At 36.3% G+C, this 15,698-nt stretch overlaps 1 protein-coding gene across 1 annotated transcript in view; it reads right to left on the reverse strand.

Moving 5' to 3' along the window:
• Window positions 1–15,698, reverse strand: part of LOC149779599 (E3 ubiquitin-protein ligase ubr3-like) — a 126,458-nt gene that overhangs the window by 20,672 nt on the left and 90,088 nt on the right. Inside the window, exons 31-34 of the mRNA XM_089940369.1 lie at window positions 12,566–12,684; window positions 10,540–10,644; window positions 4,841–4,966; window positions 444–635 (exon numbers count right to left, since the gene is read on the reverse strand). Coding sequence (XP_089796495.1) covers window positions 444–635; window positions 4,841–4,966; window positions 10,540–10,644; window positions 12,566–12,684 — 542 coding nt within the window. The remainder of the gene's footprint in view (window positions 1–443; window positions 636–4,840; window positions 4,967–10,539; window positions 10,645–12,565; window positions 12,685–15,698) is intronic.

A 15,698-nucleotide genomic window follows, 5' to 3' on the forward strand; every position in this document is an offset into this window, starting at 1 on the left:
ATACAAAAGAGGTCTGCCAAATTTTATCTGACTACCACAAGTGAATTTTCTCTATAAAAAAAAAGCAAGCCCCACAAAATTTCCAAAATGTGTTTTAATTTTTTTCTCCAAAATTACTATAATGGCCAGAAAATTCTAATCATTTTGTCTGGATCTTAATATAAACATGCCAAACTAAATGGCATTTGTTGACATCAAGTGACTGTAGCCTACTTGTGCTGATGAAGTAGCAAGATTATAATCAGTGATTACAAAATAGTTCTTTCAAGGTTGGTCTCATATTTAAAAGACGTGTTTTTTAAATGCAGGTTTTACTGCAAGTGGCTTTTTGGGGAGAGGAGGTTCATATGTAGCTACAATTGTGTTGCTTTAATAAATTAACTAAACAAAAGGGATCTTACAATTTATTAAATATCGGTAAAAGAATTAATTTAATTGTTTACCTTTCCATCACTAGGAACTTTGTCAATGAGGTTACCCAGGTCAGTTAGCCAAGCCCGAGTTAAGGTGTGTGGCTCACTTAGAGCCCAGCAAAGACAAGATGCAGCCGTGGTAATTTTGTCTGGCTTTACCGTGGTATTTCCCTGCACATTCAAGTGTAGGTAGGAGCACAAGTACTGGAATTCTGTCAGATCCTGCAATGTATTAAATATTTACTTTGATACAGTATACATGCCAATTGTCCTGGACAGAAAAGTGCAACTGACAATAGTTAACAGACAACAAACAAAAAATAATTATCTTCATCAACACATCAGATGATAAGGTTGATGATGATGATGACAATGTCAATGAAAACCAGAACAAGGACAATTTCAATTCACAATACTAATACCATGATGGGCAAACCAGTACTCATGGTATAGTGTGATATTTTGTAATTTTTCCAAATGTTAGTTGTCAAGAAAATTTTATTTTTTTGTATATATACTTTGATGACATAATTATTTGTTTATTCACCATGAAGTCTTATTTAAAAATCAGGGCTGTTCCATTCAAACAAACCCAGGGAAGGCAGATTTTTAAAAATATATGCCAGGGTTCTTTTATTTCACAGAGTTCATATTAAAATGAGAAGTAAATTTTAAATTGCATCTATGGGTGAGTACCCCCCCCCCCCCTTTAACAGTGCATTCCCTGGGTCCCATGTATGTTTTAATGGAACAGCCCTCAGCTTTTGCAAGAAAGGTTAAAGGACATGGACACCTATGACTCATATTCATCAGTTCCTTACACAACAAGTTTCATGGCGAAATACATGTCATTTTAACATCTCTAAAGAAAATGGATAGATTTAAGGTACAAAGTATCATTTTGTCACTGATCACAAATTTTGTCAAAGAATATATAGCCAAACAGATTCACAGTATTGCAAGCAGTGGTTCACTTCCTGCCTTGTTTTAAAACTTTCAGAATGGTGAAAACAAATTCAACTGGTTTCCAGTTACAGGTCATGTGATTGTCAATGTCATAATTTATAAAGATGGAGCAAGGTCTGATCTTAAATAAGAGTACAGAAAGTCCACTGTATTGACATTTTATTCTACTTTTGGAGAAAATGGAATATACATATTTGATTGCAAGCACTGGTACACCCACTCCAATCATAAAATAAAAAATTGCTTCCATCAATACATAACAAAGGTTATCACATGCATCTTTGTATACAAACACTACCAAATGCAGTCAAAATGTAAAATTAAGGCAATGTGTTGCAAAGCAAATTTCATCTGATCTCAACTGGTTGTTATACCACACAGTTCAAACAAAATGGTCAGATGGAAATAATAAAGCTCTTTAGTGACTATAAAATCACCATATATGGCATCAATTTGATTTATAACATCTACTTGATGTATAACAAACTGGAAATACATTTTGATGAAAAACACGTTTTTTTTTTGGGTGGGGGGGTAACTGGAGGCAGGTAGGTACCAGGGTCAGGAACACAAAACAGGTATGGTTGACCAAACAGAAACACACATATTTCTCCTTTTGCCTAAATTGATAAAAGATGGAATCCAATTTAAAAAAACTTGCAGAAAAAGAAAAAAAAAAGTAGAAAAGGACAGGCAAGGAAAATTTCAAGGATTTGTTGGCATAATTTAAACTACATATTTTTTTATATCGTTCAAAAATCTGAAATATATTAAAGAAGAAATGAAAACATGAGACTCAAATCCTTTTTTTGCCACATTAAAGAAAGCATAATACAGCACTGAAAGCTTGAAATGTCACTGAGATTTAAAATCTTATTTATACTGCACGTAAAATAAACATTTTTTCCTCTAGTACCAACAAGACATCATATGAAAGCTTTCAGTGAAAAGTCCATATTGATATGTCCTTATGTTCAGGTTCTGTAGTGACAAGATTTTTCAGCCTTTTCAGCCTGATGGGCACCATTTTCATTTTGGATCAACTAAACATCGTAAGAAGTCCTTTGGTGAAATCCCAATGTTCAGATGACCATTTATACATGATAAATAGTAATAACATGATTTCCAATATGCACGGCACAGTAATTATAGCTAATCAACTAATCTGAGATCAGTAAGTTTTCAGATAGATCACTAAATCCCAGCCCTCACACATCAGCAAAATTTCTGCTACTTACCCTCATTGGTTAACAAGTGGTCTTATGTTGGATGTATCTAACAAAAAATGGGTTGACATTCCCTCTTAAAGTTAACTGACCTATTTATCATGTTAATATAACACATTTTACTGTGAATGCCTGTGGTAGAAATGGTGATGTGTTCTTTTATTTTGCTAATTAACCAAGATTTCTTCAGACTGCTGTTGATAAACATTTGCTGCATAGTGGAAAACTGTAAGTTCTCTTGCTAGGATGGGCACCAATAGTGGAAATCGAAATAAGAATAATAGCTAACAGATCAGACTTGCAAAAAGGCACAACTGAAAATATTATCAAGGGAACAGAATGCAAAAGTACCAGAAATCATGGTAAAATGAATGGCTGAAACATCCTGAAAAGGATGTGATGTACTTTCTGCACTGAGTATCTGGAAAAATATGAAAATGCATATGGCACATCATTCTTTGACAGTTGTGATATTGTTAGGGTCAGTGTGTTTGTGATTTGGATTTCAACATAGCTTTGACAATATTTAAGTCAGTATCCAGTCATTAGCATGCAGGTCAAAAGCTCACAAACAAATGCGCGCCGACAAAAGCGCACACCAACAAAAGCATGCAAGACAAAATCACACAAGACAAAAGCGCAAAAGGCATAAATTATAAAAGTGATTTTGTCAAATAAATAAGCAAATATTCACTCTTTATTGATATCCATCAGTTATGATATGCTCTTTTGCCTTCTGCAACTCAGTCTTTTCCATGGTTAGATAGGATTTTTAAATTTTTACAAAAAGAATTTGGAATTTAAAGTTTTCTAGGCTTATACTGCATAAATACGCACCTTGATGTCTGCTCAATGAAAGCAGTGATTGAAACAATTACTTTATTTCTACTCAATAGAAACAGCGATTCAAACTGTTAGTTTATTTCATTCAAAATGAGACATTTATCAATCAAAGTCATAATAAGATTACAGGCTTATAGTTTACGCTGCGTGCTTTTGACAGTGCACATTTGACTGGCAAATTTCGCTGCACACTTTTGTCGGCACACATTTGGTGGCGCGTTTTTGACCTGCACGCTTACGACAGGGTGCCATTTAAGTCATAATGCTACAATGTCTGCTGCGTGACAGATTATAGTGATGTCTAACACTGGGGCATCATGCCACAGATGTTTAACATAATGTTCCAACCAATCATATTATCCTGACACCAGCCCTACCAGTCCTAACACTAACCTCTTAATGCTGAGCCAGGGTACAAACCTGTGACCTCCCACATCTGAGGCAGATGCTCTAACCACTTAGGCCACCAGAGCAGTCTGTTAGGATCAGAGAAATTTAGGCAAGTTCAGTAAACCTGTTATGGGTGATCAGTGGATCAGTGGAAATTGTTTTTATAACTTCAAGTTCTAAATATAGATGCCCTGGCAACCAGATCCATTGTCAGATTGGTATCACTTTCATTTAGTACCACTAGACATCATAATAAGTCTTTTTAATTAGTGAAAACCTCATGTTGATATGAACATCCAGTCTGGAGTAGCATTAACAGCTATATAGGATGTCTAAAGTGAGCCATTTTCATTCAGAACTAACTAGGTATCATAAAAAGTCTTTTAGTGAAAACCCCATGTCATTACACATATCCAGTCAGGACGAGTGGGGATAATAAGACTGCCACCATGGCAACCATAATGGATGTCAGATCAGTACCATTTTCATAACACAGGTCCAAACTAGAGAGCATAAAAAAATGCTATAGTGACGATCCCATGTTGATATGGCCCTCCATCAGGGTTATAGCTAGGACTTTTAAAGTTGGAGACCAGGACTCCTTACTTGAAGAAATTTCGGTCCCAATCCTGAAGACAAAAGTTCTGAAGAGACCTTTTACCCTTGCCAAAATTCAGTGCATTGTCTTTATTGTGTCACCAAAAGGGGATGCTATTGCTCATTCACTGTGACACATTACTGTAACTTAAAAGAATGAAAATCTAAGGAAATTGAGAACTGTGATGAATGTGACTTTACACTGATAATCTTTCATTTTGTTTGCAGCAAGAAGGAATAAAACATGAGATTTCTTTGTTGCCATTTCATTTTCCATTCCAGTTACAAAACAATGTACACAAACATGTGCCTAATAACAACAATTTTTTTTATTTTTTATAAATGTGTGGCCCATGTCCATTTCTCTTGACAAATCTCTCAGTTTCTAAGGTATTGCTTTCTTACCCCTTTTTCAGGAAACTCTCTTTGGAAAAGGTGATGTTTGATGAGAGCACAAATCTTTAGGAATGGACAGAAATAATCCTGGATAAGGCACTCAACACTCTGAGGGGACCATACACTCTGGCAAATCTGCAGGAAAAACAAAATTGCACAGATTCAATAATACCTTCATTACCTCTGATAAATAATTGGAAAAATTGAAATTACAATGGCCAAAAGAAGACTTGTTGCATATAAAGTGCTCTCATTTTCTTTATTCTTCTTCAATAACTGAACATTTTAAAGTGGCTGCCTTCAATGATGAGAGGGTACATCCTTAACTGCATCCATTGTCAAAAAGTATTTTGTGCTACCATTAACCTGAATTTACTTTTTTCCGTGCTATTTAATTTCATGTAATTTGCATGGGGAATCTATCTGTAAATTGAAACAGACGTTTTTCATATTAAAAGAATCTCATTCTGGTATGAGCAAAAATAAACTGATGATACTATATATTCACAAAACACTTTAACACTGGAAAACTAATTTTTGTTCTAATTAAATATGTTTCTTCATGAACACTTACCCAGTCATAACACCTTAGGAGAATTAGTACTACCTTGCAAATCCAGACCTGACAGGTTAAAAACTTTTGGCAACAAAGTTAAAAGTGGCAGTTGGTCAGAGTGATCTCCCCTTGGTACAGGATTGGTGCTAAATCCTTTTGGATATCTCAGTTACAGTTACTACTGGAGTAGAAGGTATTTTCTCTATATGACTGTAACTGAGGGGACGCTGGGATGTATGTGTATAATGATTGGGAAAGTATTTGCAAAGAAACATATTTTACTAGAAAAAAATTACTTTCTTCGCTGAACATGTTACCCAATCATAATACCTTTAGAGAACAGGTAAATGGTGGAGAGGGATACATCCCTTTACCATGGTCCCCTATGGTATGCAGCGAAAGTCACAAAGCTGCTTCTTATGAAGCTGTCGAACGACCTGGAAAGGTGACCTGTTGCATAATAGCTTTAGGTCCTACCAGATCAAGTTAAACTCTCTTAGATAAATACTGGAGAATGTCGACTCCGATCCCCATCCCACAGACTGGATGTCAGTTAGAGAACGGTTCAAGTCAAATGCCATGCTTGTGGCAATTGCTTTAACTTCATCAGCCAAAATGCATAACAAATTTATTTGAGCTGGGGTTATTTCCCAGTGAATCACCCATTTAATCTAGGATGAATGGGTCTGCATTGACATACCACCTTATCATTAACGTCCATCAGAAGTCAATCCCATCGAGCAGGTATTATATGAAAATGAGGGATGAAAAAGCCATTCTGTTTGTATGAGTTCCTGTATGCAGAAAATTGAGTTTGGCAATACATTAGTCAGCCAAGGATTTGTTGAACTCATATCTAGATTGTCATTTAGGACAACACTTTATAATATCCCCAACAAGAAAACAAATGTCCGAGTAATTGTTCCACTTTGCTGTCTGAGATCAGTCACCACAGTGAAGTTATCAGGCTGAATGAGAACTCAATTCCCGTATGGGTTCACCAGCCACCAATGACAGGCTTTAAAAAATGGCATCCATTTTAATAATGTGAACATATAATGATCATGAGAGGGCCATGCTCCGTCAGTCCGAAAAGGTAGGAGACTTGCTCCCCCCAGTCCTCTGTGTTTGCATCCATAACAATCATGATTCCCAGAGGATGTGTTTGCAGAGGTATGCAACCTTCAATGGTTGCCCACTGAAGAGGTTTGTTCCCATTGTCAAGGTTTGGTCTCCACTTCGACCATGTAATCATTGTTAGGAAAGCCCAATAAAGTACCAAGAGCTAAGATGTCCACTGCCATAATGAGCAAAACTCTGCTGGCAAATGAATACTCAACGATTACCCCAATGAGGCCCAGAATGAACCATTGCATGAATTCAAATATCTTTCCCACAGAACACATTCTTCCGACTTGTTGTACACCGAGTCCAGACCTAGTCTACCGAATCTTGAAAGGAGACTAGGGCTATGATGTTCTTATTGAAAAGAGATTGACAATGAAAGGAGAGTAAAACATAAAATCATCTCTAGCTCCAAACTTTAACTAGTCTGTTGTTTGTAGCCTGTTGTAGGTGAATCACAGAAATCCTGATAGCTGTTTGAGTGGGGCGTGAAATCATGTCTGTTGCACATCCACAATGATTGCAGTTTTCACAATGGACAGCGCTTGGGCCTGTTGTTGTATTCCACCCCAAACCCAAGAGCATAACAGAGTTGACTGAATGAGCTCAGGTTGAGGATCAACTGATAAGTGCTGCATTGTCGATGATAGAGCTGTGGCCACGGGCTTAGCATGTGCACTGAACGTGATACCAAGTTCCCAGGAACAACTGTTGGATCCCCAAGTCATCATGGTAAAAATTATCCAATCAGCCATGAGTGATTGGAGCCTTCTTCCTAACAGGATCTAAAATAAGGGTATGATATGGGGCATATAAGTATGCCATTGAAATAGGGACTGTCTTGTGGAAACTCTGGACCTCCCACGGACTCTTCCACATAGCTCAGGTGTTGTAGGACTGTTTCCCAGTGGCATGCACTCAAGGGATATCCCTGTGACCTTGTTGGTTGCCTTGTAAATCCACTGCTATTGCTGAGATTGAGAGGGATGGTGGTTTGTAGTGAATTCCATCAATGTGATCATTAAGGAGGAGAATAGATGATGGAGTGTACCTTGGGTGAAGATAGGTCTGTAAAGTAGGGGTAGAGAGCATTGAATCTCTTCTACTTGTTGTAAGTTTGTAGTTGCTATTATGGCTATAGGACACTGTACCTCTATGTTATGAAGTGGATCCTCCTATGAATACGCACCAGCTATTCAATTAAGATTCATGGTGGAAGGATATAAGCTGTGGTCTATCAAAATTTTGGATACAAGGTTGATCCCATGGTCACGATGTTGTGAATCAATTCACACGAGTATTCAATGGAAAACAGGAGGCATTTGTGATAGAATACACCCGAAGATGCTTGGAACTTGTACCTCATGACATAATCAGTCCCAAAATATCAATAACTCTTCAGATTGTGGAAGCAACTGAAAGTAGAATTTTCTGTAGAGAATTCATGTCAGAGCTGTAGGCCTGGCAGGTGATGTAGAAAAACGAGGAGAAAACTCATCCAAATAAAATCTAATAATGATAATCTCAGTTTCATGGTCTATAGACTGAGGTAGTGAAGCTGACATCTCCTGTGCTACCTGCAAAGCAGCTGGATAAGAATGCTGATGATGGTGGTCCACTACATTTGCAACATGTTCGAGCCAGATCCCGTTACCTCTAATGTATCAATAAGTAGAGTCTCTTGAGTCGCAGAGGTTTGAGGGTGAGTGAAGAGACAACCGTTCAAAACGGAGGCCCCAAGATGGACATTGTATGCCAGAAAAGTTTTGAGGTACTATTGCAGGTAAGACTGATCCATGTGGGTGTCTATATTCTTCCACAGAAGTGCCTAGCAGAACTATATAGTGAGTCTGATCCATTAGAGTGACTGTATAAAGTGGGGATTGTCCACATGGAATGCTTAGCAGCACTACACAAGTTAGACTAATCCATGTATAACTGGTTTCATGAAATGGGTTTGTTGGTATAATGGCACTAAACTGGGCATCATACTCGGGTATAGTTTGGCAGCACTATGCTAGTTGTGGTACTGAACAAGTTTGTTTTCTGGTGGCTGATGATGTATGACTGATTGTGGTTGTGGCTCACTGTGATGAGTTATATGGCCAAATCTGATCATGATGGAACATAGCCATCTTGGCTGGCAGGATGTAGTCCAGTTCTTGAAGTAGGGCTGGAGTACAGGATACTGACCCACATCTCCAGTCCATAATTCTGATATGCCAGACTGTAACTAATACTTGTTGCTGCCCAGGAATGATATGGTATGACTACTTGTGTGCAAGCAATGTTTTCATCCCTCTAGCTATGACTGACTTCTGTCCATAATAGGCAAGACCAACATGTATTGCAGGAATGATTTCCAGAAAAAATTACACAGGTTGAGTGATTGTCAGACAGGCTTTGCCCATGGTCCAAATCTGCAACACAAAATAGAGCAGACCCTACATATACTTAGTGTAGTGATCATCCTGCTTTGAACATGTAAGAAAAAGAAACCATGCAAAGTTGACCACTATGACCAACACCTGTAGAGGGGTGCACATGACCTGTACTGATAGAATAACATCCTCAGTATTAATAATTAAAAGCACATGCTAAATAAACAATCTGTGTCACAAATTACCTGTAGGCATGTGACTTTGACCCTGTTGAAGTAATGACCTGTAGGCATGTGATTTTGTCCCTGTTGAAGTAATGATCTGTAGGCGTGTGATTTTGACCCTGTCGAAGTAGAATTACTGAACATCTTTTATAGTAATTACATGTACCAACTGGAAAGAAAAAAATCAATTCTAGTAACAGCTTATCCGTAGGAAGGCCAATTGTTTAAGTGCCTTACAGATAAAAATCATTCAAGTGTTGCTTATAGTAACAATCCATCAGCTGGATGCTAATGAGAAAACCATGTATAGAAAACTTACCTGTACTCATTATCTGACCAGAGAAAAAGATATACAGTAATATAAAAAGTTTTCTATATTACACACACAAAAACATGTACATTAAAAAAGGAACTGAAGCATCATAAAAAATGTAGGTGCTACAATATCCATTATGAGACAATTTACCTGTAGAAATAAGCCCAATGATTTTCTATACTGGTAAAATTAATAATGCGCTAGTTAATGAAGGCAACAAAATGTCAATATGTAATATCAATTCGCAATACTATTAGGCTATTAATGATGGCTTGTACAGAAAAATTCATTGAAGCTTGGCACCCAGATGCTAAATGCATTGGTATAGAAAACTTAACATTATGTATCAGCTTGTAGCAGAAATTATAAAAATGTTAAGAGTTTTCTACAGCCCACAACAGACTTGCACGCACATATAAATTAAAACTATAGCTGAAACGATTGTGAAATTGCATAGCCAACCCATGCAAGTATGTAAATAATATCAAGTGATAGCAAAATGATTTAACTGTAAAGGCAGAACTTTCTTGTCACAGGAAGAAAGAAAAGATGGAAATATAGAACTAGTATACTTCCCTTTGAAGTGAAGACTGGTCCAACTTGTAAGTGCAGAATTTTAAAAAAAAACTTGGTAGAAGATTTTGCAAGGTCCCTCTTTGGCAAGAACATGCTACTTGGCATGAATGGAAGTGGTAAATGAGATATTCATAGCATTTGGCACCAATCCCTATGACAAGGGGAGATCATTCTGCACAACCGCCACCTGGGTGGACAGATAACTTTTAGCTTTTTTGCTAAATGTTTTTAACCTGAGAGGCCTGGATTTGCAAGGTAGTAATAATTCTCCTAAGGTATTATGATTGGGTAATGTATTCAAAGAAGAAATCATCACATTTAGTTGCTGCCAATTAAAATAGGCTTACAATACTCTCTGTCAACAGTGGCCATGTGAGATTCAGGTATATACCTACATCGGGTAAAATACTCTGCCAACATCAGCCATGTGAGATTCAACTATTTACCTGCATCAAAAGCCAATAACAGGACACAATGCCAACAATGGCCATGTGAGATTTAAGTATGTACCTACATCAAAAGCTACTTACAGCAGGCAGGCCTTGCTCAGTATCACAGTCTTTGTCATACAGCCAGCTCTTTCCCAAACGTGTTATCACATGCGTCATCATACCCTCTAAGGTACTGAGTGGAGCCTGAAAGTGAACAAGGGATGCATAAGTGGGTTGCATAAATAAGCACTGTACCTACTAACGATTACCTGAGAAGCATGAATATGGAAAAATGATGTGGAAATGTCCACCATTATACAGGTTTTAACAGATGCAGTAAGCTGGCATACAGTATTATCCAAAATGTTAATATCTGTACCTCTACCTCCTTCATCAACATACAGTATTATACATAATATTAATATTTGTATCTCTACCTCCTTCATCAACATACAGTATTATCCAAAATATTAATATCTGTACCTCTACCGCCTTCATCAACATACAGTATTATACATAATATTAATATTTGTACCTCTACCTCCTTCATCAACATACAGTATTAACAAAATATTTATATTTGTATCTCTACCTCCTTCATCAACATACAGTATTATCCAAAATATTAATATTTGTATCTCTACCTCCGTCATCAACATACAGAATAATCCAAAATATTAATATCTGTATCTCAGCCTCCTTCACCAACATACAGCATTATCCAAAACATTAATATTTGTATCTCTACCTCCTTCATCAACATACAGTATTATACATAATATCAATACTTGTACCTCTACCTCCTTCAACATACAGTATTATACATAATATTAATATTTGTACCTTTACCTCCTTCATCAACATACAGCATTATCCAAAATATTAATATCTGTACCTCTACCTCCTTCATCAACATACAATATTATACATCATACTAATATCTGTACCTCTACCTCCTTTATCAACAAAGAGTATTATATGTACTACTAACATTAACACCTCTACCTCCTTCACTGACAAATACAGAATTATAAGCATGATTAATATTACTACCTCTACCTCAATCAACATATACAGAATTATAAATAGTACAGATATTATTAACTCTAATACTTCATTGACTCGACAGTGTTATAAATAGTACTAATTTTAATACCTCTACCTACTCCATTGACTCTACAGTATTATAAATAGTACTAATATTGGTACCTCTACCACCTTCACTGACAAATACAGTATCATAAAAATCCTAATATTATCACCTCTACAGCCATGGACATTTACAGTATTATAAATAGTACTAATATTGGTACCTCTACCTCAATCATCAACATTAGTACCAATATCAAATACAGTATTATAAATGGTACTAATGTAAGTACCTTTACCTCCTTCATTGACACTGACAGTAATATAAATAGTTCTAATATCAGTACCTCTATTAATCAATAGACCCAAAATGTGGCACTGATATTCAAGTTATATTATCAAGTACATTATCATCAGCCCAGGGCTTAGACTACACCACAATACATATATATAAACCATGCAATATTTACTTTTATTGTTGATTTTGGTTTGTATTATTTTAAAACCTCAAATCTGCTCATTTTCCTTAGTAATTTATCACCTGGAAACTTGTATTTTCCTGTGCTTCTTTCTCAATTTGTTCATCAGCCAAGTAGCAAAGAGATATTTATTTTTAATGGAACAAATAAGAATATATTTAAATAGCAATACAGGGGTAATAATACTTCTGCCAACAAAATGTCTCTCAAGGCAGGTGGTCTCATATCACAGGTCAGAACATTATGCAATTGATTAGAGCAGATGGTCTCTTAAGGCAGTTATCTTTCAAAACAGGTTTATTAAATAATATTAAGAACTCTTACTGAATATAAAGTCAGATTTTCTGTAAGTCCCTAATTATTGCACTTTCTTTCAAATCAGGACATATCTTTTTCTTTCACAGTTAAAATTATCACAATATTTTCAACAAAAAAGACCAAATTCTCTCTCTCTCTCTCTCTCTCATTCATTCATAATACAGTACATGCCTGTTTGTGTATATGGTGTACATTTTTTTCTTCATCTTGATTTCATAGACAATGTGAAATTGGCTTACCAAAGCCCCCATCTTTCTCCAAGCTTCCCTCTCCTCTTCTGTGAACCTACAGCTCATCATCACAAGTGCCTGGAGGAACACCATGTTGTATATCATCTTCAGCAGGAAATTATAATGCCCTGTCAAATTAAACATTAAAACATTATATATATATATATATATATATATATATATATATATATATATATATATATATATATATATATATGTAACCTAAAGTTAATTTCTTGTGTCAGTCACTACTCAATCTAGCTGGAGACAGCAATGATGATCATATTTCTTCTGCATGTTTACCAGCATAATCTACTTTTGACGTTTAAGTGGAGGAATACTGATCTGTTCTTGTATATTCAGACCCACCTCTCCCACACACCATCCCTATGCCCATAATGAAAATGAGTCTATCTTACAGTCTCCCACACCCCATCCCTATGCCCATAATGGAAATGAGTCTATTTACAATCTTCCACATCCCATCCCTATGCCCATAACAGAAATGGGTCTTACAGTCTCACACATCCCATCCCTATGCCCATCATGGAAATGAGTCTATCTTACAGTCTTCCACATCCCATCCCTATGACCATAATGGAAATGAGTTTATCTTATAGTCTCCCACATCCCATCCTTATGTTCATGAGGGAAATGAGTCTATCTTACAGTCTCCCACATCCCATCCCTCTGCCCATAAAGGAAATGAGTCCATCTGACAGATCTCCCACATCCCATCCTTATGTTCATAATTGAAATAAGTCCATCTTACAGTTTCACAAATCCGATCCCTATTGTCCTTAATGGAAATTAGTCTATCTTACAATCTCCCACATCCTTACCCTATGTTCAAAATGGAAATGAGTCCATCTGACAGGTCTCCAAAATCCCATCCCCATGTCCAAGAGGGAATTGAGTCTCTCTTACTGTCTCTCACATCCCATCCCTATGTCCATAATGGAAATGAGTCTATCTTACAGTCTCCCACATACCACCCCTATGTCCATAATGGAAATAAGCCCATCTTACCGTCTCCCAAACTCCATCCCCCATATCCATGAGGGAAATGAGTCAATCTTGAAGTCCCCACATCCCACCATGTCCATAATGGAAATGAGTCCATCTTATAAGTCTCCCAAATTCCACCTCTATGTTCATGAAGGAAATGAGCCTATCTTACTGTCTCCAGCAAAAACTCAAGTTTAGCTTGGATGAAAATCACTAGAGCGCCAATGATTTATCAATGTGCGTATCTTCCGATGATGCTCTGAATAGGTAAGAAGTATTAAATGAAATTCATTGATAACTGCATAATTAATTGCCAATACAAGACTGAATCATATACTGCTTTCAGGTCAAAAAGGGAAATAACTCAGACTTATATCATAGGAGTAGAGTGACTGGTCAATATGCATGTCTTCAGATGATAACTATAATGCAGCAAGCCTCATGGCAATCCATGACAGAATCATATAATTACATCGAGTGAAAAAAAAGTAACAACTCTTTAATAAACTGCAAGTGGCATGATTGGTCAATATGCTGATCCAATGGACATGATGTGTACTTAGTATCAATAATTTTTAGATTGGCTGTGTTAGTTTCACAACAATCAATCAACAATACCTTGAATGACGTTATAAGCCTACCATATTTACTCGTCCAATAATGTGGGCACTAGTATGACATGGCTGACTCTAGTATGACATGTTATAAGCCTACCATGTTTACTGGTCCTCTAATGTGGGCACTAGTATGACATGAATGACTCTAGTATGACATGACTGACTCTAGTATGACATGTTATAAGCCTACCATGTTTACTGGTCCTCTAATGTGGGCACTAGTATGACATGAATGACTCTAGTATGACATGACTGACTCTAGTATGACATGATTGACTCTGGAGATTATTGAACAATGGGTCTCAGTCAGTCTCATCTTTGGTCAAAGTGTGTGGATCTTAAACTAGACTGAACTGTGCAGAAACCATTATTTTCCTATCTGACTTACCATGACTGTGATTCTAACCTCTGGACCCCAGAAATTGTAGATTTATTCATTAGCCACGTACAAGCCATCAACAAAGTGTCATGAATTAACTTAGCCTACAACAAAAGTTATTCTGCAATACTCTTTTTTTCTTTGAGTCATAATAACCATGACCTTTGACCTTTTGACCACCAAATCAATAGGACTCTTCCATATTTGAAGTGCAAGCCTGCCACAGGTATGTGGTCCAGAACTTAAGTTATTAGGCATGGGCCATTCCCTTAATCTTTGACCCTTGAAATGAATAGGCTGCTTTCCTATCCAACATGCATGGTCCAGAAATTAAAGTTTTGTAGAGAAATCAATTTTCTTACTTCAGGTTCCACTCAACAGTGTCATATTTTGCTGATGGATGAATTTCAAAATAAAAAGTGAATCCAGACAATGAACAATTGGCTCTTGTAATATTTAAAGCATAACCCAGGAATGCTTATGTTGGTGTGAATCCGTTATATTCAGGCTATTAATATGTACTAAACGAAGCACTTATCAAGCTCAGTATAATGACCATAGTGCTCAAGTGTTAAACCAAGCACACAGAGAGAATGCCTCATTTTTTTAAAACAAAAATGTGTCAGATATTTGAAATGAAATTTAAAATGTTTAGCCAGTCAAATTTACTTAAAATTTTATATAGGGAAAGACAAAATTTCAGGTAGGAAAATAAATCTGAACAGGTATATGGCAAAGGTACTAAATTTACACTATTTTTTATGTATGTTTGAATTCTCAACACTATGAAATATCAATTTTGAAAACAAAGTACTAACAACTGCAACACAGTTGCAATTACAAGATTTTTAATGAAGGAATGAAGGGTAGACGACTAAAGGAAATCATCATACAGCCCACAATATAAAAATGTCACAAACTGAATTAACTGTAAATTAAATCTGAAAATATCTATATGAATAAAGATATATTGAGATAATACACAAATATATAAAAAGAAAGACAGGAAATGTCTTATAAAAGGATGATGACATTTTGTGACAGCAACTACTTATCTTGTATCTAGAAAAAATATCAATTTCAACCTAAGATACTACCAAAAAGACAAACTGTGTGCTGTCAACACGTGACTATCAAT

Source organism: Sinohyriopsis cumingii, chromosome 17, assembly GCF_028554795.1.
Source record: "Sinohyriopsis cumingii isolate HCF-2022 chromosome 17, ASM2855479v2, whole genome shotgun sequence".
Lineage (NCBI taxonomy): Eukaryota > Metazoa > Mollusca > Bivalvia > Unionida > Unionidae > Sinohyriopsis > Sinohyriopsis cumingii.